General features: G+C 35.5%; 1 protein-coding gene across 6 annotated transcripts in view; it reads right to left on the bottom strand.

Moving 5' to 3' along the window:
• LRBA (LPS responsive beige-like anchor protein) overlaps positions 1-24,246 on the bottom strand; it is a 718,950-nt gene that overhangs the window by 50,260 nt on the left and 644,444 nt on the right. For all 6 annotated transcript variants that reach the window (XM_087437546.1, XM_087437548.1, XM_087437549.1 and 3 more), the window contains exon 49: positions 2,243-2,332. In XM_087437546.1, the coding sequence (XP_087293672.1) occupies positions 2,243-2,332 (90 nt within the window). The remainder of the gene's footprint in view (positions 1-2,242; positions 2,333-24,246) is intronic.

Raw genomic sequence — 24,246 nt, 5'->3', positions numbered from 1 at the left:
AAAGCTGATCTGCCTCGATGAACCAATAATCCTTTGGCCATGGAGAGAGGCTTGGCAGTAGGAACTCCCTCTTTGCCCCAGTGACCAGGCTGTGCAGTGATCCAGGTAGAAAGTCAATGGAGCAGTGGAGGTGCTTCCATTAGTCAGCAGACTGAGTCTCACTGACAAGCTATTACCAAAACTAATTCGAAACTCCAAACGTAAATCATTCTTACAATTTTATGGCATTATCTTCCATTGTTCTTACTAAACATTTGCTTTTTGTGTAGTCTCCTGCTCACTAAAGTTACCCTTTATGTTCATTTAAATCTGATTTCACCAGTTTAAAAACACAGGGGAAAAGGTGATGCAAATAATTTTTAAAATGCTTCGGTTTATTATGATTGCTAAGTCATATAACTAGAGAAATAAGGGAAAAAAGGCTGGGAAAACGAAAGAAGATGACAAAGAGGGCAAAAGGGGAAAAGACACAAAGAAAAAGGTGAGATGGGAAGAGAGAAAAAAAGAGAAAGAGAGCTAGACGTAGATAAGGCTACATTTCTATCTCCTGGCCTTCAGCTGCTACTCTCTCCTTCTCAGTACCTGTCAAAATTCTACCATCTCTAAGCCACAGCATGAAATTAGAATCTATCTTAAATTATTCATTATATTTATGGAAACAGATTTTATATTCCCTGTTCTTAATTTAAAACAGTAATGAGCAACCTGTTTTATTGAGGGACAATTAAAGAAAAACATATAATGCCTATAGTCTGTTCCTTAAAGAAATTATTTTTATCATGCAATTCAATATTTGTTACTGAATTTTTTTTATAATTGAAGAATTTCCCACCTGAAATGTCAAGAACTATTAAAGAAGAACAACCAGGGACCAGCCCGGTGGCATAGTGGTTAAGTTCACGGGCTCCGCTTCGGCGGCCCAGGGTTCTCCCAGTTTGGATCCTGGGGGCGGACCTACGCACTGCTCATCAAGCCATGCTGAGGTGGTGTCCCACAGACAGCAACTAGAAGGGTGTACAACTATGACATACAACTATCTACTGGGGCTTTGGGAAGAAAAAAGGAAAAAAGGAGGAAGATTGGCAACAGATGTTAGCTCAGGGCCAATCTTCCTCAAAAAAAAAAAAAAGATGGGGAGAATAGTTTAAAAAAAAAAAGAACAACCACATTATTTTGTAGCTCAAGTCTATTTCCCTACTCATGATTCTGGGCTGGCCTCTGACTTGCTTTGACTAATAGAATATGGCCTAAATGATGTTGCGTGAGTTCAAAAGCAAGCTTCAAGAAGTCTTGTAGAGGGGCTGCCTCATGATGTAGTGGTTAAAGTTCGGTGCACTCCACTTTGGCAGCCTGAGTTTGTGGGTTCAGATCCCAGGTGCAGACCTACACCACTTGTCAGCCATGCTGTGGCAGTGACCCACATACAAAGTAGAGGAAGACTGGTATGGATGTTCAGGGCTAATCTTCCTCAAGCAAAAAAAGAGTAAGACTGGCAACAGATGTTAGCTCAGTCTTTCCCAGCAAAAAAAAAAAAAAAAAAGGAATTCTTGTAGAAGTGTTCTCTTGGAACACTGGTCCTACCATGGGAGTGGCCTGGGCTAACTTCTTTGATGATGAAAGACCACATAGAAAGAGAGGTCAAGCCATTTCAACCCACCCCGCAGCAGTGCATGAGGGAGCCAAGGTGAAAAGAGCAGAAGAAATGCCCAGCTAACCCTCAGAATCACAAGAAATAGAAATCACTGTTTTATACCACTAAGCTTTGAGTGGTTTGGTATACCAAGTCATCATTTTTTTCTCCCTGAGGTCCCTGACCCTTAGTAACAGTATCCTATGCATTAAGATTAGTTTTAAAATTCCCAAATTGGAAAATATATTGGGATGTAAAGAATAAACACAATAGCAAAACTAATCTAGAAACTCACAGGAGCAAACCAGAAAACTTATCAATCCTATGTCTGAAGTCTTTATCCTACAGTGAGGATATGTGACAATTATGGACCTTTTAATTCTGCAACACAAAATATGAAGGGATGAAATATTCTGGAGCAATGTTGACCTTCCTAAAGACTCCAGGATAGCAGGCAATAATATTTGCTGGTTGTTAGCAGGTTAACAAACATTGCATAAGAAGAACAGGTCCAGATGTGGTCGAGAATCTCAAGTACAAGAAAAGACTTATGAATGTAAAGCACGGTCTTAAAGAGAGGCAAGAAATGAGAAGAGTGAAAGCACTACTTACCACTTGCATGGCAGAACCTCTGGGAGGATGGGGCTCTATGAGTAGTTGAGAAGGCGTCTGTCCAAAACTTCGGATTTGAGCTTCAACAGCCTGAAAAAGGCATGGGCAAGTTTGAGGGTTAAGAGGTGCTAATTAGAGGCAATAGAACCAACAACTGTCACCTGAAAATGTCATTCCAAACTTCTGGCTTGTTTCATGTTGAAAATCAATCTTGTGTTTTCACAGTGGGGCTAAGCACCTGGCAAGGGCATTGAGGGTGAGGTCATCTTTTAGTACTGTGGAAACTGTTCCTATAAAACCCTGCAAAACTTTCTCGTCTTGCTCAGTGATATGAAACAGAAACCAGCTATTACAATCAGAAATTGTCCTTTTTGGCTTCATCTCTGTTTTCTTGCATTTTTTTTCCTGCTTGCATCATCCCTGATGACTAAAGCTAATCTTTTACAGGTATAGAGGAAACCTATTGCTGTTTTGATTCTAGGCCCCATTTCATCTGGGAAATAGAAAGAAGGAAAAAAGAAACATAGCACCTATGAAAATGGCTTGATGCTATTACTTTTGCCATAGGAGGAACATTATTGTTGACAGTCTCTTTGAACCTAGGTAGCTAAACAACAAAGTAAAAGCCATGTGTTGCATCCAAGCATGAGACAGTTCAACTAGGGACTAACTAAACATAAGAAACATATGTGTGTGCCCTTTCCAAACGTGTGCATGCACCCCTCTACCATGGCTCTTCCTGTACATCTAGCACAGAAACTCACTTCCCAATCACCAATAACTCCCTCATCATGGGGAACTACTAAATGCCAGATGCTATCACTATCTGTAATTATTTTATTTGCTTACTTGTTTATGCCTGTCTCTTCCCTCTAAAATACAAGTACCATGAGAGCAAGGACCTTATCTATCTTCTTCACTGTTAGATCCCTAAATTGGGTGAATGAATAAATGCTACACTATGTGTGAGGGGAGAGAAGAAAGCAAAGACATATAAAGGCTACTTCAACATCCCCACAATAGTCAGTATTCTTAACTTTCAGGCTAAAAGGATTAAGAAAATTTCTCAAATTCATAAGAGCATAAATGTTCATCATGATATTTTTTTAATCCCTAATAAAACAGATCTTCAATTTTTATATGTTCTGCAGGACTGTAGGCAATTAATAAATCATAAACAAGGAAATATAATCATTATCCAGTATTAATTTCTTTTTTTTATTTGATGAGGATACCACTAGTAGTCCTTTACAATGACCTTGTAAGAAACAGTGATAGCATTCATTCATTCGTGCATTCAATAATCATTAACTACGTACACAGCAGTAGTAGGTCTCAACATTTCTGCCCTTGAAGAATATATTCCTAATATAGGAAGCAGGGCAAATGTACTTGGATGGTTGAATAACAGTTCGATGCAGTCAGTCCAATAAGTTCAAGAAATGCTCCATGACTTGCTTAGGCAGAAAAGATTGGAAAGTACCTTTCTGAAAGCTAGGTGATATGGTAGAAGCAGCATGAGTTTTGAAGTTAAACAGACCATATTCAAATGCTGAATGCATACCACTTATAAGCTATGTGATCTAGGGTAAGTTAGTTAACCTCTCTAAGTTTCAATTTTCTCTGCTGTAAAACATGGATAATAGTACCCACCTCATAGTGTTATACTAAGGATTGAATGATATATATGTAAAAAATATAGTAAAGTACTTAGTACAGATTAGACCCTCAACATGAAGCCAACAAATATTCATTCAGGGCTGCTAACAACAACAATAACAAATATTTATTTAGTACTTACTGTTTGCCAGGAACTTTTCTAAGTGATTTACTGTCTTATATCATTTAATCTTTAAACTGTATGATGTGGTTAATTTACTATATCCATTTCATAGATAAGGAAAATAATGCAAAAAGAACTTAAATATCTTGTCCAAGGTCACACAGTAATTAAATGGCAGACTCAAAATTTGCACCCAAGCAGTCTGATTCTAAAGCTCACACTCTCAATCATTAAGCTATCCTTCCTCCTTATCTGTTAGGTACTATGCTAGGGCCTAGGGATAAGAAAGAGCACCAAAAAACCATGAGCTTACAATCTAATGAATGAATTAATAAGGTATCTCTATCATCATCATCATTATTACAGTGAACAAAGTATGCTCAGATACAATTAACAGAGCAGCATGGTAGGCAAGGGCTGGTTTTATATAGTGGGAGATAAGGCTGGCCCCAGACTTTAGAAACAAGAAAAGAAGCCAAAGAAAGTGAGGAATAGAGACTGGGATCATTTCAGAACAGCATCTAAAATATTTTTTATGAGGTGAAATCAATTTATGATCAACATTGAGGACAATCTTGAGGAAGAAAAAATATCGCAAAATGGCCATTTGAAGCCTAGAGGTAGTCACAAAGAAGGAAGTGGGAGCACTGCTATTTTATTATATATGGATTTATGGACTGACTTTATGAATGTGAACCTTAAGTCTGTTTTAAGAACAGTTAGCAAAGCCAGTCCCCTTTCTCTTGACTGCTGCCCACATGCCTTTTCCTCCATTAAAAGGAGGGGAGGGGGAACAAATAGCTTCTGCGCTTGGCCTACGGTGTCAGATGGTTCAGAGTGCTAATCCTGACTTTCCCATTTGTCTGCTGTGTGACTTTGGACAAGTAGCTTAATTTCTGTTTCCCCATCTATAAAACACAGTTAATAATAAAGCCTAGCTCATAGAATCGTTTGGAAAATTAAATAAAATAATAAAGTGCTTAGCACAGCACCTAGCACATACAAAGCACTAAATAAAAGGCATTATTATTATTAGGTTTAGGGCTCAGCGTGATTCCCATCTAACACAGCTAAAACAAGGAAGGAAGAAATGCTTGAGGAGTTGATGATGATAATGATGAACACACTATCTTAGGAAACTGAAATCTGGCTCAGGATTTCAAAATATACCACAGGACCAAGTGCCTAGAGACAGACACCTCTTTGGAGTTTCAGAGAAGAGTCCAAAACATAAGGGATTGCATACCTCAATCCTTATGGAAGCTGTGGTATTTGAAAGAAAGGGATGTATATGTGAACCAAGACCTAAGGAAAAATCAACAGGTCTTAGGGACTGATAACTTTGAGCAATGAAGAAAACAGAAAAGACAAAACTAATTCTTTCCTTTTGAACTTGCATATTTTAGAGAGTAGTAAAGCAATGAATGGAAATACAAGTTTCTGTTAGGAAGAAGTAGTTTGGCAGGAAAAAGACAGTAAATTTTATGTCAGATGTGGAATCTGAAGTGATAGTGACAGCCATCTGTCCAGGTTGAGATGTCCAATGCACAAAAGAAAACCCAAGACTGGCTCTCAGATGAAAGATCAGAGGTGTTGATTGGGTGTCATTTATACAAGAGAAATTTGTCAATGGTTTTTGATCTTTCCCTCTCATTGTATATATGTGCATATTTTTAAGCAGCAGAAATGACTTCCTTTTTCAAATGAAATCTTACATGAAACCTCAATATATAAAAAACATAGAGATAGGGCTGTTCTACTTTAAAGGGGGGCAAGCCATCCTTAATAAGCTTCCTCAGCAGCTCCTGAGACAATTCTGAGAAATCTGAGGACTCTGGAGCACAGTTTGTAACCCCCTGGTTAAGCTCCAGGAAGAAAATACATGGACATACACACAAAAGGACCTAGAGCTGAACCTTGGGAAATACTCGTATTTAGGGTATGACATGAAGAAGTAATGAAGAAGACAGAGGAGGGGGAGTCAAGGGTGGGAGAGCAGGATAAGGTGATAAGGAAGCCATAAAATGAGAGTCCCAGAGAGAGAATGGTCAATAATACCAACTACTATAGAGAAACTAAGAATAATGACATTACTACATATAAATCTTTATTATAGATATAAATTTAATGTAACTAGTCTTAATACTACACATCCTGCTTTGCACTTAACATTGTTTTGAAATGAAAAGGACATGGATGATGAGACAACTTTCAAAAATACCAATCTCCTCTTTTTAACACTTTTAAAAGTCTTAAAATTTTAATAGAATTTGCACATCACTGACCTCTCTGAGGAAAAGGCTTTTTCAAGTCAGGTAATATTGTTGGTCTGATTATTCTGTCTCAATGACAGAATAAAAGCTATATTTTCCCACATATGTTAAATAATAATTTTCTTTCCAAGTCCTTAAGACATCTAAAAAGATTGTAGAATTCTTAGACACAAATGCTTTATTTCTTGACTAACCTTTAGTTGTTGGTAATAAAAATACATAATAGAAATACATAATTTTCAACTGTGAAAATTATGGTAAGATTGTAAGGTAATGACTATAATCTCAAATCTTTATAGTCACACTTGATATAGCTGATAATTCTAGATTTTTCTCATTGTTTCTAAAACTCACCTGCCATTTTTCATTCCTCTTGATCTCTGAAGCAATTTTCATTGTTGATCAAAACCTAGTTTCTCCAACATTCTCTCTTTGGTGGCTTCCATGGCCTTACATTAGCCTGGTTCTCTAACCTACTCCTTTATTCTCTGTCTTGGGTAACTTCTATGCTTCTTTCTCATCCATAAATGAACTCATCATTGCAAATTCTCTTTCCGCACTCCAATTTTCTCCATCGAAACTTTCTGTCCTGGAAATTTTTTCTACTGTCATGACTTCAAACCTCACTTCTATTTGAAGGATTTCCAAATCTAAAACTAGAGGATTGTTGATTTCTATGAGGTGTCCATTTACACCTTTGCCTGATGGCCATCTATGTATACTACGTGTATGTCTCAGCATGCTTAAAATTAACATATCAAAAATCTGGAAAAATTAATTTTATTCTAGCAATCCTCAGTCAAGGGTTAGACCCCTCTTTTGATTTTTTTTTATGCTCAGAATCTTACTGACATTTGTAAATTTTATCTCTTTCTTTCAATATATAATCAGTCACTAAACCCGTCACTTCTTTTGCAGAGTTTCCTATTCATCACTCCTTTCTGAATCCAGGTCCCTTGTAATTTCAGGTATTGAGGATTGTAATAGTCTCTTTACTGTTTTTCTCCATTTAATTTCTTCCTTCAGCATATCCTACAGAACTGGGTTTTCCCAAACTCTCCTTTATGCAATATTCCCCTGATCAAATGTCTTCAATTGATCCCCAGTACTTAAAAGACAAAGGTCTAATGCTAGGCAATAAAGGTCTTCCTACCTCTCTAACTTTTATTCCCTCATCCAATTCCCTTATACAGGGCTCCTTTTCAGTCAGGCTAGTTTTCTTACACAAATATAACCAGCCATTTCTGCCTTACATTTTCTCTTATGCCACTGCCCCTCCTAGAATGGTTACTCTCATCTTCAATTTTCTAAGTCTTACTCCTCTCTAGAAAACCCTGCCTGAGTTCCACCTTGTCGGGTGTAATATTTCCCAAATCTCACAGCTTGTTCATACTGCTGATTACACACTTGATTCTGGCTTCCTTGTAATGTTATTTAACTTTTAATAAATTACTAGTCTGTCTCTGCAACTATATGATAAGGGTCAGAATATCATATATTTTAGTGGTATGCAGCAGGTAGAACAGTACCTTGCATATAGTATTCATACAACAAAAGAGTTTACTAAGTACCTATTATATTGCAAGCTCGCCCAGACTCTTATGCTTCATGTAGGGTTGTTCTGGGGACAAAATCAAGCTCAAGAGATGAACACAGTTCTTGATAAGGACAAAATAGGGGGGAGAGGGAGGATGGGGAGTGATAAGTAAAGGCTGTTATCTGCTATTACAAAGAGACTGAAAGAGTCTTTCAAGAAAGTTCTGAAAGATGTCACTGAAGGCAGTAATTCTCATTTCTTCAGCCCCCAACACACCTGAGAGATATGACAACACTCCAGCATCTCATTATAGCAGTGATTCTTAGGACCAAGTGAGAAATCCTGAGGGAATATGTGTGATTTGAAAAACCCCTCCAGTAATTTTGTTTATAACTTTTCCCTTCAGCCTTCTGTATAGAGCAATAGAAAATTTAGAGGCATAACTGAGGTTTGAAATCACAGGAAACATACAGGTATAAACTTCAGGAAGGTGGATTGGTAACAGGGTAGCTTAATGAACTCTACGAAATGCCTAAACAGTTTTTTAATGAACTCTCCTTTGCCAGAGTTCTGGTTCCAGGTGATATGTTTTTAAAATTTGTTTATTATGTTAAATTTTTATTATGGAATAGGATAATGAATCCCCATGTACCCATTAGTCGATTTCAATAATTATTAACACATTTGGCCTCAGGTTATCTTAAAGGGGACTTAACCTAGGCAATGTACTAGAAAGAATCAGTGAAAAACAGAAAGTGTTCCTGCCTTTAAGCAGTTTTTCTTCACCTCTGCTGCAAAACTATACTGAGAACAAAAATGTCCTACAATGACCAAAAATTATAAACATTAGCCAGCAGCCTTCATTGTTCTTTGGAGAGGTTAAACACACCCGGACTTGCAAGGAGATTTCAATCCTAAAGTTGCAAATTTGACTATGTAACTTCTCTAGTTAAAATCCTTCTATCCAAATTTCTTATCAGGGGCTGACACCATGGCATGGGGTTAAGTGGGCAGACACCAGAATCAGACTGCCTCTGTTCAAATCTTAGCTTTATCACATATTAGTTGAGTGACTTTGGGCAAGTTACTTAACCTTTTGTGCCTTAGTTTTCTCAACGAAAAATGGTGATAATAATAGTGGGTATTTTACTGGGTTGTTGTAAAGATTAAATGAGATAATATAAAACACTTAGAACAGTTCTTGACCCATAGTAAGCCATCAGTAAGTGTTTGATGTTATGATTACAGCATATACATAAAAGACTTAACATAGTGTCTGGCTGAGGATAAGTAAGCATTTAACAAATGTTACCAACTACTCATAATTAAGATTAATAATAACAGTAATTTAGTTCCTACCTATGTTTCCAGTCTCATCCCATGCCACTGTCCCTTTCATACTCTATAATGGGAGATGTAATGTGTCATATTGGCTTTGTATATGTTGTTTTCTTTTCCTATTTTTTCTATTCTCTTTCTCTATGTGATTGCCTCCTTCTCATTCTTTAAGACTTAGCTCAGCCATCTCTGTCCTCTGGAAAAATCTCTCTTGATCTCATCCAGACTGTTGCTATCGCTCCCTGTTGCTCTTGAAGCAATGTGCACACACTCCTACTAGCTACTTATCTAATATTCTAATTACTAATTTAATTTCTGTCCTATCAATTAGACTGTAAGTCTCCTTGACACCAGAGAGTGCCAAGTATTTCTGTGCTTGTAGGGGGCTGACACATAGTAGGTGCTCAATAAATATTTTCTGAACGAATGAATCACCTTCCAAGTCAACATAATTCAGCTGGGATGCAGCTAACAGATGATACACTCCTACCACTATTATAGAGCAGCCCACCATTGAATAAAACATTCTACTAAACATTTCTACTAAGAATTTTATTTTGTTATTTAACATTCTTATTCATCAATTCCCAATTATTTCTGTAAATAGCCTGTTACTACTTTCTATAATAAAACCTGAATTCAGCAGGCAGCATTCCAGATGTTGAAATACCTAGTAATAAAAAAGACTATGCAGATACTTCGGACATTCCAGTAAAACCACATATTTATATTTTATAAACCGTATCTCAAATATTACCTAGAGAATTTATTAATGGATTTCCAAATGGAAATATTATGAAAAGATTTTCAACAAGCTGTGTATTCTATTATTTTCTATGCCAACTATTGCATACTTGCATGATTTTATGGATATATATACATAAAGAGACAGTATATATAGAGAGAATATAGATGCACACATTAGATAGAATGAAAGGAAAAAAGAAAGAAAGAAAAGGAGAGGAAAATAGACTTGGCTTAGTGACAATGTAGTATTTGGCTTCAAGTTAACAATGACTATTTTAGTCTCTCTGACCTAGCCTTTTTAATCTAACAGAAGAAACAAGTTAACTCAGTATAAAGCTTAATAATCAACAATAAAGTTGTAAAATTACTTTTTAAGGTAGGTTTAGGGGAGAAATAGCTTAAACATATGGATGCAATTAAGGTAAACACATATGTACACTGCTTTTTTTTAAGCACACAACTCTGAAATTGCCCTTTATCCCATACATATTTACATCTAAAAGCACTATAAAATTGGGATAGAGAAATTGAAAAAAATAATTTATTAAGAAAAAACATGCCATTTATTAACATATTAAAATTTTCTGACATTACCAAAATTAAATTCTACAAAGCTCTTTTAAGATTCTAGAGTAACTCTTTGCTAAGAGTTGTTTAAAATCCAAACAAGAGTTCATTTTTTGGATTTGAGAAGTAACACACTTTTCAATATTTAAAGAAAGTCACATTAAGACTGTCCAGTGATTTCTACTGTGTTACATATCCCATCGTTACTTGTGCCAGGTTTCCTCTTGCCCTTCACACATTTGAACTTCAGTTGGAGAACAACTTGCTGGATATTTGACAGGTTTTCACTCAAAGTTTACTGACTGTCTAGTTGACCAGCCTCAGTGTTCTTTGGGGCCACTGTTAAAATCTAGCTTTGGTATCAACAAATTAAAAAGCATACTAATCAAATGACTACTTAATTATTACACGTTTAAGTTTGTTCTTAATTCCTAAAGAACAAAACTCCTGATAATATTAAGTACTAAGGCCAAAAGAGGACCCATGACAAGTAAATGTACTTGATAAAAATTGGATCAAGATTCCAAAAGAGAAAATTATCTATATAATACATATGGTCTTGTTTGGACAACATCTCTGGCTGGTTAAAAAAAAAAAAAAAAAAAGGCAAAGCATGATTTAGAAACATTGAGAAACCAGACTCCTTCCTAACCTAAGAAATGAAACACAGAGTTACTTTTTAGTAGTCAGAGCAATAAATGCACAAAATTTTAAAAAGTAGCATAACGAACCTAACAAATTATTTAAAAAGAATCTTTTAAGATTGAAATGTAAATATTCAAGTACCCTAGAAATAAAAAATATAGAATTCAAACTCTGTAAAGCATAAATGTAAAAGACAAATAGGCTCTCAGTAAAAATACGTCATGGATGGGGCCGGCCCAGTGGCGCAAGCAGTTAAGTGCGCGCGTTCCACTGCGGCGGCCCAGGGTTCACAGGTTTGGATCCTGGGCGCGCACCGAAGCACTGCTCATCAGGCCATGCTGTGATGGCGTCCCATATAAAGTAGAGGAAGATGGGCATAGATGTTAGCTCAGGACCAATCTTCCTCAGCAAAAAAAAAAAAAAATAAGAGGAGGATTGGCATCAGATGTTAGCTCAGGGCTGATCTCCCTCACAAAAAACAAAAAAAAATGTCATGGATATACTAGCATATGGAATATTTAAAATTCAATCAGATAAATGTTCAAAAATATAGACCTGATATTTAATAAGCAAAATAGGCCAAATTACCCACATAGAAGAGGAACATGGTGAAGAAATAAGTTAAACTGGACAGAAGTAATTCTATGTAAATTCGAACTTTTTTGAGAAATTAGACATAGAGAAAAACAGGAATTTAGTTGAGTCAAATTTTTATGCTTTCAAATAAAGATCGAGCTATTGATTCCACCTTTACATATTTTCATAAGGAAAGTATCAGATGAATGCAAAAAGATTTAGATACAAAAATGGTTATTATAGTACTCTATAACAGTCAAAATTAGGAGGGAAAAAATACGATAATGGAATACCAGGCAATTATTAAAATGAGTGAGTTGAGCTGAATATATCTGACATGGAAACTAGTCTATAAGCTATTGATGAAAGAAAAACTCCTAATTACCAAAGAATAAAGTATATGATCTCATTTAAGTAAAAAAATTAAAAATATATAATCACACACATATACTTACATGTGTTATGTGAGTACACACATACACATACACGAATACACATGTACAAATTTGGAAGGCTATGTACCAACTATTATCAGCTGTTATCTCTGGTGAGAAGTGGATAAAAAGATTGGCAGAATAAAAATTAATACTTTCTTCACTTTTATACTGTTTGACATTTTACACAAAGCATGTATTACTTTAACAATACAGTATAATAAAAAATTTCCATTTTGAAAAAAATCTAAAACAAGAAAATATAAAAATCTAAAGAAAAATCTGCAAGTATTTGATATAGCTTTATGAAGTTTAATTTTCCCATTAACATAGTAGCCAGAAGTATTTTTTAACCATCTAGGAACAACTCCAACTGAGAAACTGGTCAAAAATGGTGAAATAAACTGACTTTTCTACAAAGTTAATTTTGTTATTTTAAGCTTATTTTCTAACTTATTTCTATCTGATTTCAAGGGGCCATTAGTTTTAGCAACATTTTACCATCATTTATTATTAAATATTTAGAAAGGTATACACATTTTGTAAGTGAACATTATGTTTTTTTTTACAATGCATCAGGTATCTGGAGGCATATACATGTCATGATGTTATGGAGTACATAAAGAGAAAGAGTAGATTGCTAAATAAAGTAAACCTTTTTTTAAAAAAAGAATGCAGTGATAAGAAATCAGGGGAGAGGGAATATTAGGGAGGGAAAGGAGTATTTCTACTTATGTATCTACTGAATAATATTATGGAAGTTACTAAAGTAAAACATAATTATAAATTGTGAAAAGATGCATAGATTTCCCATTAGTGCCTTTAACTGAGCCCATACATTCCAGGCACATTAAAGTGAGGCCCAGCCCAGCCTCACTACAATCTTCACTTCTTGTAGCTGTCCATCCACTGTAGCATAATCCCAGCTGCCAATCTGAAAGAAACCAGCTAGTCAGAGCAGACACAACCAACAGAAACAAATGTCACTCAATAATGTTCAGCGGCACTGTGTTCATGGATAATTTCAAACAGTATCTCTGTCTAGAACATTGATGTGCTCATTCAAAACACCTCCATCTCTAGCTACTGGAAATGAGTAGATAAAGCAGCCTGCCTAAAAAAATAAGTGGAATGTTGCTTCAAAGAGGTTGCCAATACTAAGAGGCAAATATAGTGAAAACATAGTGAAAAGTTCTTAAAAAAAGGAGAGTTAATTTACTGCATTCAGAATGTTAAATATTTCTCAAAACCAGACAAATATGTTTAAACTATGTCATGGAGAGAAGTAGTCATTTGGACATTCATTTGGTAAGAATCATTTAGTCTATTTAGTCTAAATTCTATAATATTTGTGAGCATCCATTGTATAAGAACACCAAAATGAAATACAGTGAGGAGTCAGATGACATGATCCTTGCCCTCAAGAAACTTAGAGCCTGAAAAACAATACACACACACACACACACACGCACTCCAATTACACAGTACTGGCAGGGAGACAGAGAAGTAAGACAACAAATTTACTGTTTAACATAGTTTAATAATACTTAACATTTTAAAAATTTGCACTTGACGCAAGTGTTTCCCAAATACTAACAGAATTTCAGTTGCTTCTTTGCACCAATAATGAAAACTAAAAACAGTGGTTCTGAGTAAACTTCCTCATTTTTGTTAGAAATAAAACAAAGTTGACATTCTGAACATTTAGAAATCTGTAATACTTACAATCTTATACAGATTTTTCAAGTCTATGCAATTTTTTTATCTTAATGTTTCTAGAAGATTGTATTTAGTTTAACATTCAGTCACTTGATTTGAGACTACTTTTCACACTCTCAATTTAAAATAAAGATGGTGCCTGCAGGAAGCAGGGATTCCTGACAAGTCATCAGCATAGTGGAATGGCTCAGGATTCCTTGGGTAATCAATAGGGAAAAAAAAATCATAAAAATGTTAATACTTTGCTTTATGTCCTTGAATGTATAATTTACTACACCTATTTAAGTAATAAGTCTGCAATAGGCATAATAACTAGCAAAATACAAAGATTAGCTTAACTGACAACTCTGATGTTCATTTAATTGACTAAGGGAAACTGATTATTGTGGTTTTGATATACAAGAAAGTCTGGCATAATTTCAAGGTATTTTTTATGTAGGTTTTCAATTAAAACTTGACTAATCCTTACTGTTTATTTGGCTTTTCATTGTACAGTTCCTGCCCTGCACTGTGTCAAATATGCCATCTGTGTAACACGCTTCTGGCCAAAGATGCTTCAGGATTATTTTTGTAACACTTTGAATTGTGGCTGCATGAAATCTTAACGTATTGTATTCAACACTTCTAATTTACTCTATTGCCACAAACATTGTAATCATGTTGTCCTACTCTTAAATCTCACTGCAGTCACAACAAAGATTCCTGCCCTACCTGCTTAAAACAGGCTTACAGACCATTTCCCCAACTATTTAACAAATGTTAACAATGCTATAAATACCAATTGTGTTTATACTTTCTGAAAGATTCACTGCAGCCAGTCTTCTGCAGTAGTGTTAGAGCTGAAAAAAGCTGTTGACTCCCACCAAGAAAGTGATTGAATTCTAAGCCAAAAATGCTTTTCCTTGGATAAGATATCTGATTTGCTACTGCTGTCATGAAACTGGGGTCATGTAAACTTAAACACTGCTGCTGCTTCTTTTGGAAAACAGACCTTCTCAGAGTGATTATGTGTTGCTAAAACAGCATTTGGAAGGATAAATTTGGAAGAGGGAAAACCAACCACTGACACTAAACACGACGCAGGGAAAACTTGCAGCTTTTACTTTCATGTTGTGAGACCCACTGTATATAATCCTTTAAATTGAGCAATATCATGGCTCTTCTTCCCCTCTTCCCTACCCATCTATGTAAACAGAGCTGAGTTCCATTTTCAAAAGGAAATTAATAACTTTAATTTCTGAACTCACATCAACATAAAATAACATTGTATTTGCTTGAAAAGTAAAGGAGAAAATGACGCTTCCAGAGGAAATGTAGTGACTACTTATGGCAAAGTGTAAAATGAAAAAGCATAGACAACATTGTTCATATTAATGCTGTTCCTAAGCAACATCTACCTGCAGTGTATCTTTCAGCCTTTAAACCTCCACCCCTTCTTCCAACCTCGGGCACACCCCAGGATCTGCCCTGGCACTCCCTACAGAATGGCTGCTCAGACACTGTGCGGTGTCTGTACTTTCCCTTTTGTTAAAACCTATTATCAAATCCTGTGCACAGACAGCTGAATGACTGGAAAGGATTGTTTAAAAAAAAAAATTTGTAACCAAATAAATTATCTCTAATGTGGAGTTTCAAGCATTAGTAAAAGGCAATGAATCCTGTGGCAGGCGCTTTTTCTGTATACGTCAAACAACATCATGTTCTAGCTGACTTGAGCATGTGACTCTAGCATTAGTTAACGAAGCCCAAATTTGGAGATGGAGGCTTTCCACTTTTTTACTTTATACTTTCATATTATTTGAATTTTTTATAGTTAACACACATTGCTTTGATAAATGTTTTTAAAGCCCTTTACATAACTAATTATATACAAAGACACACACACAACTTAGTAGTGAACCCAGAGTTCTAGAATTCATGAATCGTAGGCCAAAAGCCTTCTTGCTTTTAGAAAATGATGACAAGAACGACAATTAACAGTGATATGTCTAAGATATTTTCCCTAAAAGTAGAAGTGATCTTTTTGGTCTTTCTCAAATATGATGGGAAAAATGAAGAAATAAACTCAAATTGCTAAAAACTATGAAAAAAAATCATAGCTCAGTGAGTTAAATAACCAATTAAGAGATTGGAGATATTCTGATTCCTGAGTGAGATACAAGTTAAGAAATTGTAAATTCCTTCATCTTTAGCAAAGTTACATGAAGATTATTCTATTATACAAAGTCACTATCCTGGCAACATTGAACATGGCCAAAAACCAGAAAGTAAGCACAAAAGACCTCCAAACAGCCAAAGCAAAGTCAGTATCCTTATCCTCATGTTAACATGTATCACTTGTTTGGATTTTCAAGCAGATAATTTTACCCCCTTAAAAGAGAAAAAGAGTTGTGGGTTGGTTTTTTCCCCTTGATTTTTAATGAGAAACTATTTTCAGAGCAGAAAGTAGCAAATGAAAGAATTCCATGATCTCACTAATCAAAGATAATGACCATCTTCAGTTAGATGACCATATAAACATCTTGGGGTCCATAATTCCAGACTTTTGCTAATGCATATATACACATATAAAATTATATTTTATATGTTTCATAACATGATCTGTTTTTCACTGTAATATGACAACAAAATGTATGTCCATGGCAATATATAGAGACCTATATTGCAATATTTTTGATGATGTATACCATTCCACTGTATGGATTTACCAATATTTACCTAGCCAATATTTAAGTTCTCTATTTTTAGACATAACATGTGGGGGCTTTCTTTTGCTATTATGAACAACTATACATTGAACTTTTTTTTTGCATATGTGCTCAATTATTCCTTTCAGTTAAAGTTCTAAGTAAATAGTGCATGAATATTTTAAAATCTGATACAGATTGCTATGGAGATTCAACCTATTTTCATCCTCATCAAATATATGACAATGTCTGTTTTCTAAACAATATTAGGAATTTTCATTATTTTTAATCTTAGATAATCTAATAGGTAAAAATGCTATTGCATTTTATTTATTTTTTTTTTTTAAAGATTTTTATTTATTTATTTTTCCCCCAAAGCCCCAGTACATAGTTGTCTGTCATAGCTGCACATCCTTCTAGTTGCTGCATGTGGGACGCGGCCTCAGCATGGCCGGAGGAGCGGTGCCTCGGTGCGCACCCGGGATCCGAACCCGGGCCGCCGGCAGCGGAGCGCACGCACTTAACCGCTAAGCCACGGGGCTGGCCCGCTATTGCATTTTAAATGGAATTTCATTGATTACTAACTAGTGAGGATGAACTACTTTTCATTTGTGGTTTGTATTTCATGTTTTGTGAATTATCTGTTCCTGAACTTTGTTATATGTTGTTTTTTTTAGATGTACAAAAACTTCAGTTTTAAGTAGCCAAATATATCAATTTCCTTAATAACTTTTGGCTTTGATATTAGACTTACAAAATGGTCCTTCTCCATTCCAAGATTATAAAACTACTTAACTTATATTATCTTCTAAGTTCTGTAGTTTCACTTATAAATTTATCTTTATTCCAAACAAATACATGTAATTTATTTGTATTTTATTTCACTTTAAGACGTGAAATAGGGACCTACATTAATTTATATTATAACAATTAGCTAGCTATCCTAACATCACATCTTGAATAAGATAGCCTTTTCCCAGTGATTTAAAATACCGCTTTTATCCTATATTCTCATATGTAATATGTCTATTTTTGGAAGCTCTATTTTGTTCCATTGAACTTCAGTTCCTTGACTAGAACATGTTGTTTTGATTATTGTAGTTTATGTTTTTGTATCTATTATTAATTTAGTTCTATCAAATCTGGTAATTTGGTTTCTCAGGCTATCACATCTAAGAAATAGTTAATTGTAGACTGGGAGGAGGGGTGCCCCAAAAGCAGACATTTTGACACAGTAACAAGAAGGGAGAACTGATAGTTTGAGAGTAGACATAGGGAAAAGATAAAAAGAAAGCGTAAGAATTGAAAAAGAAAAGCAATATGGAATTATTTAGTTTAAGGTCAAATATAGCACAGAACAATAATTACTATTAATAATAAAAAAATCACATTCACTAATTATATTCCTCACTTGTCATTATTCACTATCTTACTGTAAAATGGCCTCTACTCCTAAAAATTGTAGAACACTCATTATTTTTCAAGTACATTAGAACATTTATGAAAACTGACTATGCCCAAGGTGAGTCAAGCCTCAACAGATTTCAGAGAATCTGTATCATATATACCATATGCTCTAGCTTTAAATTAAGTTAAAATTAATAAAAAGATAACTAGACTGGATGTATGAAGGCAAGCCCTCACTGAAGAGATAACCTGTAAACTGAGGCATAAATGACAAGGAGCCAACATGTGAGAATCTGGAACAGTCAGAGAAAACGGCTATCATAAAAAGGTGCTAATTCAGTGACAACCTTCACACGATCAGGAACAGAAGGAAGGTCAGTGTGACAGGACACATGAATGAGGAAGAAAACAGCATGGCATGAGATCAGAGGGGTAAGCAGGGTCCAGATCATATGGCTCGAGAAGGATTTTATTCTATGTTTAATGTGAAATAGGAAGGTTTAAGTACAAGAGTGACATGATCTGATTTCCAATATTAAAATATCACTTTGGTGGTTCTATGGAAAGTGGATTAATAGTTAGTTAACTGTAGAAAAGGGTGACCAGGTCTACTAACGCTAGCCAGGGAGGGATGACGATGGTGGCTTAGACTCATGATAGACAGACATACATGGTTTCCAAATATGTTTTGGAAATACCATCAACCTAGCTGCTCATCATCATGAACTTCTTATGCCTCCCCACCTACCACATGGTTTTTTCCAGTCATAGAGCTATACTATACTCCTTCCCACACGCTGGAGTCGCTGCTTTGAATTCTCCTACCCTTTCTATTGCTTCACCCACTTAATTGCTCATTTCTTAAGGACTATGTTTAGGCAGTTATTGCTCCCTTAATTTGGGATAGCTTTTCTCCTTTGTGTTCCCACATATAGTGTACACATCTCACTCAGAGCACGTCACTATACACACAATTTTTAAATACCTTTTTCTGACCAACTAAAATGCTATCAATGAACTGTTTTATACTAAGGGCTAGATAACTGAGCTCTCAGTGTTTGGATATAACAAATACCATTTATATGATAATTGATAGGTGAATTCTGGATAAGTAAGGGTATAGAATTATTCTAGAAACAATGCCTGTAAATACAATTATATTCTAAATATACTAAAGAAATTATTTAAGGAAAATACTTATGTTACATTTTTGTTTGTTTTTAATTTTTTTTTTTTTTTTTTTTTTTTTTGCCGAGGAAGATTTGCCCTGAGCTAACATCCACTGCCAATCTTTCTCTTTTTGTATATGAGCCACCACCACAGCATGGCCACTGACAGACGAGTGGTGTAGGTCTGCGCCCAGGAATCCAAGCCAGGCCACCAAACTGGAGCGTGCCAAACTTAACCACTAGGCCACCAGGGCTGGCCTATGTTACATTTTTTAGAAAAGGAAAAATTATTTTGTAAAATTAATATTCAACTCATCATGTATTTACTTTGTGAATTTGGATTTTAGAATGTTTTTTCTTATTAAAAATATTTATTTTTACTCATATCTTACTCTGAATTCAATTATCCTAATTTTTCTCTTTTAAAATTTCTTTTTTCTTTGGTTTTTAGTTTTTTTGAAATGGTGTTAGAAAGCTTTGATAAGATTGTATGAAGGAAGCAAAGTGAATGAGTCAAACCAAATTCAGCAGAATTAATAATCAGAAAATAACCAACTTTTATTTATTTGTACATTGTCTATAAAAGAATATATGTAATTGTAGGAAAATGAGCAGATTAAAAAATGGTAAATGAGAGAAAAAGGAAAAAAAGTACCAAAGAGAGAGGGAAATGAATAGTAGAGAGCTGTTACAACACACAGCTAAAGATAAGAATCTATCCTTTAGTTGGAGGTCACAGATATCTGAAAAAAATTAGCATATTTGCCTGAAAAATAATTCTTTCTGTTGTGTGATATATGCAAATAGACATAGTTGTACATTGATAACCCAGCTGTTTTCTAAAAATTAAAAACAACATAAAAATTTAATGTGCTGCAGGCTGTTTCTCTGATTACTCTTTTTCCTCTTATGGTTATTATTTCTACTGTTTAGTGCTTTTTTTATAGAGAGATTATTTTTATGATCACTTACTCTGCCATATGTATTAACCATTCACTCTAGAATAAAACTTTCTCAAGAGGAATGAAGCTTTTCCCAAGTAGTAGGTGAATACATGACTTGTATGTAGACAATTTGCCTCTCTGTAAGACTGTGTGAAGATCTAAGTGTTCAAATTGAACTAAATATATAGTAGTGAAAGTAAAACTATAGCTACTGAACAGAAATAAGTGTAGCCTAGTCTGCTTTTAATACTAGAGAGGTACAAATCTATCCTGGTACCATTATTGTGATTTTGCAGAGATAATGTTTTAATATAAGCCAAGTGTACACACAAATTTACATACTAATATTAGAGACGTTAAAGCATCTTAGAAACGCAAGATTCTGAAGAAAAGATGGTGTAGCCTGGAGATGGGACTGGGGAGCAAATTAGGAGATGGCAATAGTGGAAGCTTTACAACTAGCAAGACTTGACAAGACTTGACTTGGAGGCTGTCCTGGCCGTTACAGGCATGTAGTTGGCCAAAGTTAGAGCCGTGGGAGCTGGCTCCCTGGGTCTCCTTGTACAGCTTTACTCCAATCTCAAAGTTTGGAAGGAAACAGTGTTTATGAAGAGAGAGACAGTCTGTGGGCAACCTCTCTGAAATAGTGCCCTCCTCCCACGTCACCCTGTATCCCCTTAACCAGCCTTATATGCTTCATAGCACTTGTCAGTAACTGAAATCAGTCTTTATTGTTTATTTTCTGTGTGCCCCATTAGAATGTGAGCACCATGAGAGAAGGAACTTTGTCTGACTTTCTTTGCTCATCTCTGTATTTTTAGCACCTTGAACAAAATGAATATTTGTTGAATAAATGAATGAGTAATGAACGAAAGAATCAACTCTCCCAATTTATCAGCCCCTTTCTTATCTATCCAAACCAGCCTTGATCCACCATTTCAACAATATCCCTTTAACAATTTCATCAACCGCCTTCCACTCTCAATCCTTTTTTATTTATTCCACCATACTCCCATGGCCAAAACCCATCTCTGTCTCTCTCTCTGTATATACTTACTTACACACACACACAGACACACACACACACACATGCCTTCTCTGATCGACGTTTCTCTGCATCTCTCTGCTGCCTTTGAGAAAAGAGAAAAACAACATGGAAAGGAAATAATAATTTATTACTGAGCATCTATTAAGCACCCATCACTACGTTAGGTATTTCCATAAATAATATTTCACTCTTGGTACAAACTCTCATAATCTTGTTGCCTTTCCATCTCTTTCATGCCACCTTTACTTATCCCAGTCCCCAGGCTAACCTCCTACTCTCTAAGCACAGACAAGGCAGTATTGTTTCCTGCTGTTCAGTGCTTATCTCTATCTGTGTTCTGGATTTTGTTCCTTTCCTCTTCCTCATAGAGCTTGGTAGTCTTTTACATGCTTTCTTTCCTGTATGTTTGACATGCTACCCTCTTTTGGGATCTTTCCAACTAACACTGAAACATGGTCAAATATCTACCCATTAAAAAAAAAAATCTCCCTTAGAGTGACTGTTAATGGGTATGGGGTTTCTTTTTGTGGTGACAAAAATGTTCTAAAACTAAATCGTGGTGATGCTTGTATAACTCTGTGAATATACTAAAAACTATTGTATTGTACACTTTAAACGGGTGAATTGTATCATACATGAGCTACATCTCAATAAAGCAGCTAAAAATTCTCTCTTCAATTATTCCCTTTCTTCACTGTGTTTACTTGTTCACCTCCCATTCACAGCATAGTCCTCTACCATCTAAGCTACTTTCTCTAAGATCAGCAATGACTCTTAGAATAATCCAATGGGTACTTTTCATTTCTTATTTGTTCAATCTTCTTCCAGACAGGATCTAAAACATACATGTGGTTATGTCACCAACCTTCAGCCTTCAATCTACTGCTTTATAATGCAGTTAAAATTACTTTTATGGCACTGAAGACCCTTTGTGGTCTGGCTCCTGTCTCTCTCTCTTACCTTATCACCTTTGGTTCATTCCACATACATCATATGCTCCAGTCATGATCTCTTTCACCTATGTGCAGGAAGCTTATGCAGTTTCTTCTGTGTAGATATCCTTTGTCACAACTCTACCCAGTGTTCTTATTTATCCTCTAATCTACAGCTCCAGCCTCTCATATCCCAGAAAACATGCCTGGATTCTGGCAGTCTGGGTTGAGTGCCTATCCTCTATGCTTGTGCATACATACAGTGTACTTACTTCTATACTAAATTTATCACAGTGTATTATAATTGTTTACTTATCTATATTTCCCCACTACACAATGAACTCTAGCTGATAAGGGCAGGGACTTGCCTTTCAACTCTTTAACTTGTTTATGTATTTCGGGTTTAGTAAAATGTTGTTGAAAAAAATAATGACCTATCCTTGTTTTCTGTTTTCTCCTTGCCTCACTTTACAATGAACTCTGCATGTATCCTCTAGGAAACGGTCTCTAATAACTCTTTTAGTGTTAACATTTTATGATTCTTTCTATAATGCAATCAGTAATTCATATTCTTCTTTTTTTGCTGAGGAAGATTTGCCCTGAGCTAACATCTGTGCCAATCTTCCTCTATTTTGTATGTGGGTCGCCACAACAACATGGCTGCCGACGAGTGGTGTAGGTCCACGCCCAGGAACTGAATCCAGGCCCAGAAGCAGAGCGAGCCAATCTTAACCACTAGGCCATGGGGCCGGCCCCAATTCACTTATTTATTTATTTACTTACTTACTTATTTACTTATTTATGAGGAAGATCCACCCTGTGCTAACATCTGCCAATCCTCCTCTTTTTTTGCTGAGGAAGAGTGCCCTGGGCTAACATCTGTGCCCATCTTCCTCCACTTTATATGGGACGCCACCACAGCATGGCTGGCCAAGCAGTGCATCGGTGCACGCCTGGGCCGCCGCAGCGGAGCGCGTGCACTTAACCACTTGCACCACCGGGCCGGCCCCCACATTTTTTTTTAATAGTTGTGTTTTCTAACCTATGGGTTTAATAGTGAACAACATAAAGAAAGGAACTAACACTTGTTGAGTACTTATGATGGGATAGGCACCATGCCAGGTCTTTACATTCATTATACCTCATATAATTCTCTATGGGGTGAGTATTATCATACCAATACCATATATGAGGAAAGAGAGTCTCAGGAAGACCCAAGTCATACAACTAGTAGGCATCAGGGCTAGAAATCAAATCTACATTTATTTACTTGTTTGTTTGTTTGTTTATTCTACTGTATCACACTGCATTGTGCCACAAGATTTAGCCCTATGATATGGAATGGCTATAATAAAAGATCATATTTGTTTTAATAACATTCAGAAAGCACTGTGAATTAATCATGTATATTTACATAAATAGTGCTAAGTAATGAAGTGATATATTCTCCTTTCAAGAACATCAAGTACCTACCATTCTTAGAACATAATAGGCCATGTTTTTTGAATGAATGCTGAATCTAATAATATATTTATATAATATAAAAATAAATTAGAGTGTGATGAGTGGGAAACTTTCCAGTTAAAGTTTAATTTGCTAATAATTAACTACTTGGGGTTGTGAGGAAGAAAAGCAAGTCAAAGAAACTTAAAGCAAAAGTTTTAAATAGTCTTTAGCAAATGCTAATTATGAAAAACAAATACCAAAAACTTATTTGATATGGCAGTTCCTCAAAAAGTTAAAGATAGAATTACCATATAATCCAGCTATTCTACTTCTGGGTATATATCCAAAAGAATTGAAAGCAGGGACTTAGATACTTGTACACCAATGTTCATGGCAGCATTATTCACAATAGCCAAAAGGTGGAAACAACCCAAAATGTCCATTGACAGATGAATGGATAAACAAAATATGGTACACACACACAATACAATATTATTCAGCCTTAAAAAGGAAGGAAATTCTGACACATGCTACAACATGGATGAACCGTTAAGACATTATGCTTAGTAAAATAAGCCAGACACAAGAGGACAAATATTGTATGATTCCACTTATATGAGGTACAAGTCAAATTCTCAGAGACAGAAAGTAGAATGGCGGTTGTCAAGGACTGAGGCCACAGGGAAATAAGGAGTCACTGTTTAAGGCATACAGATTTTCAGTTTGGGAAGATGAAAAACTGGAGATGGATG

The sequence above is a fragment of the Ceratotherium simum genome, chromosome 12, assembly GCF_057802395.1.
Source record: "Ceratotherium simum simum isolate JZ-2026a chromosome 12, ASM5780239v1, whole genome shotgun sequence".
Classification (NCBI taxonomy): Eukaryota; Metazoa; Chordata; class Mammalia; order Perissodactyla; family Rhinocerotidae; genus Ceratotherium; species Ceratotherium simum.
This window is presented reverse-complemented; position numbering and strand designations above follow the sequence as displayed.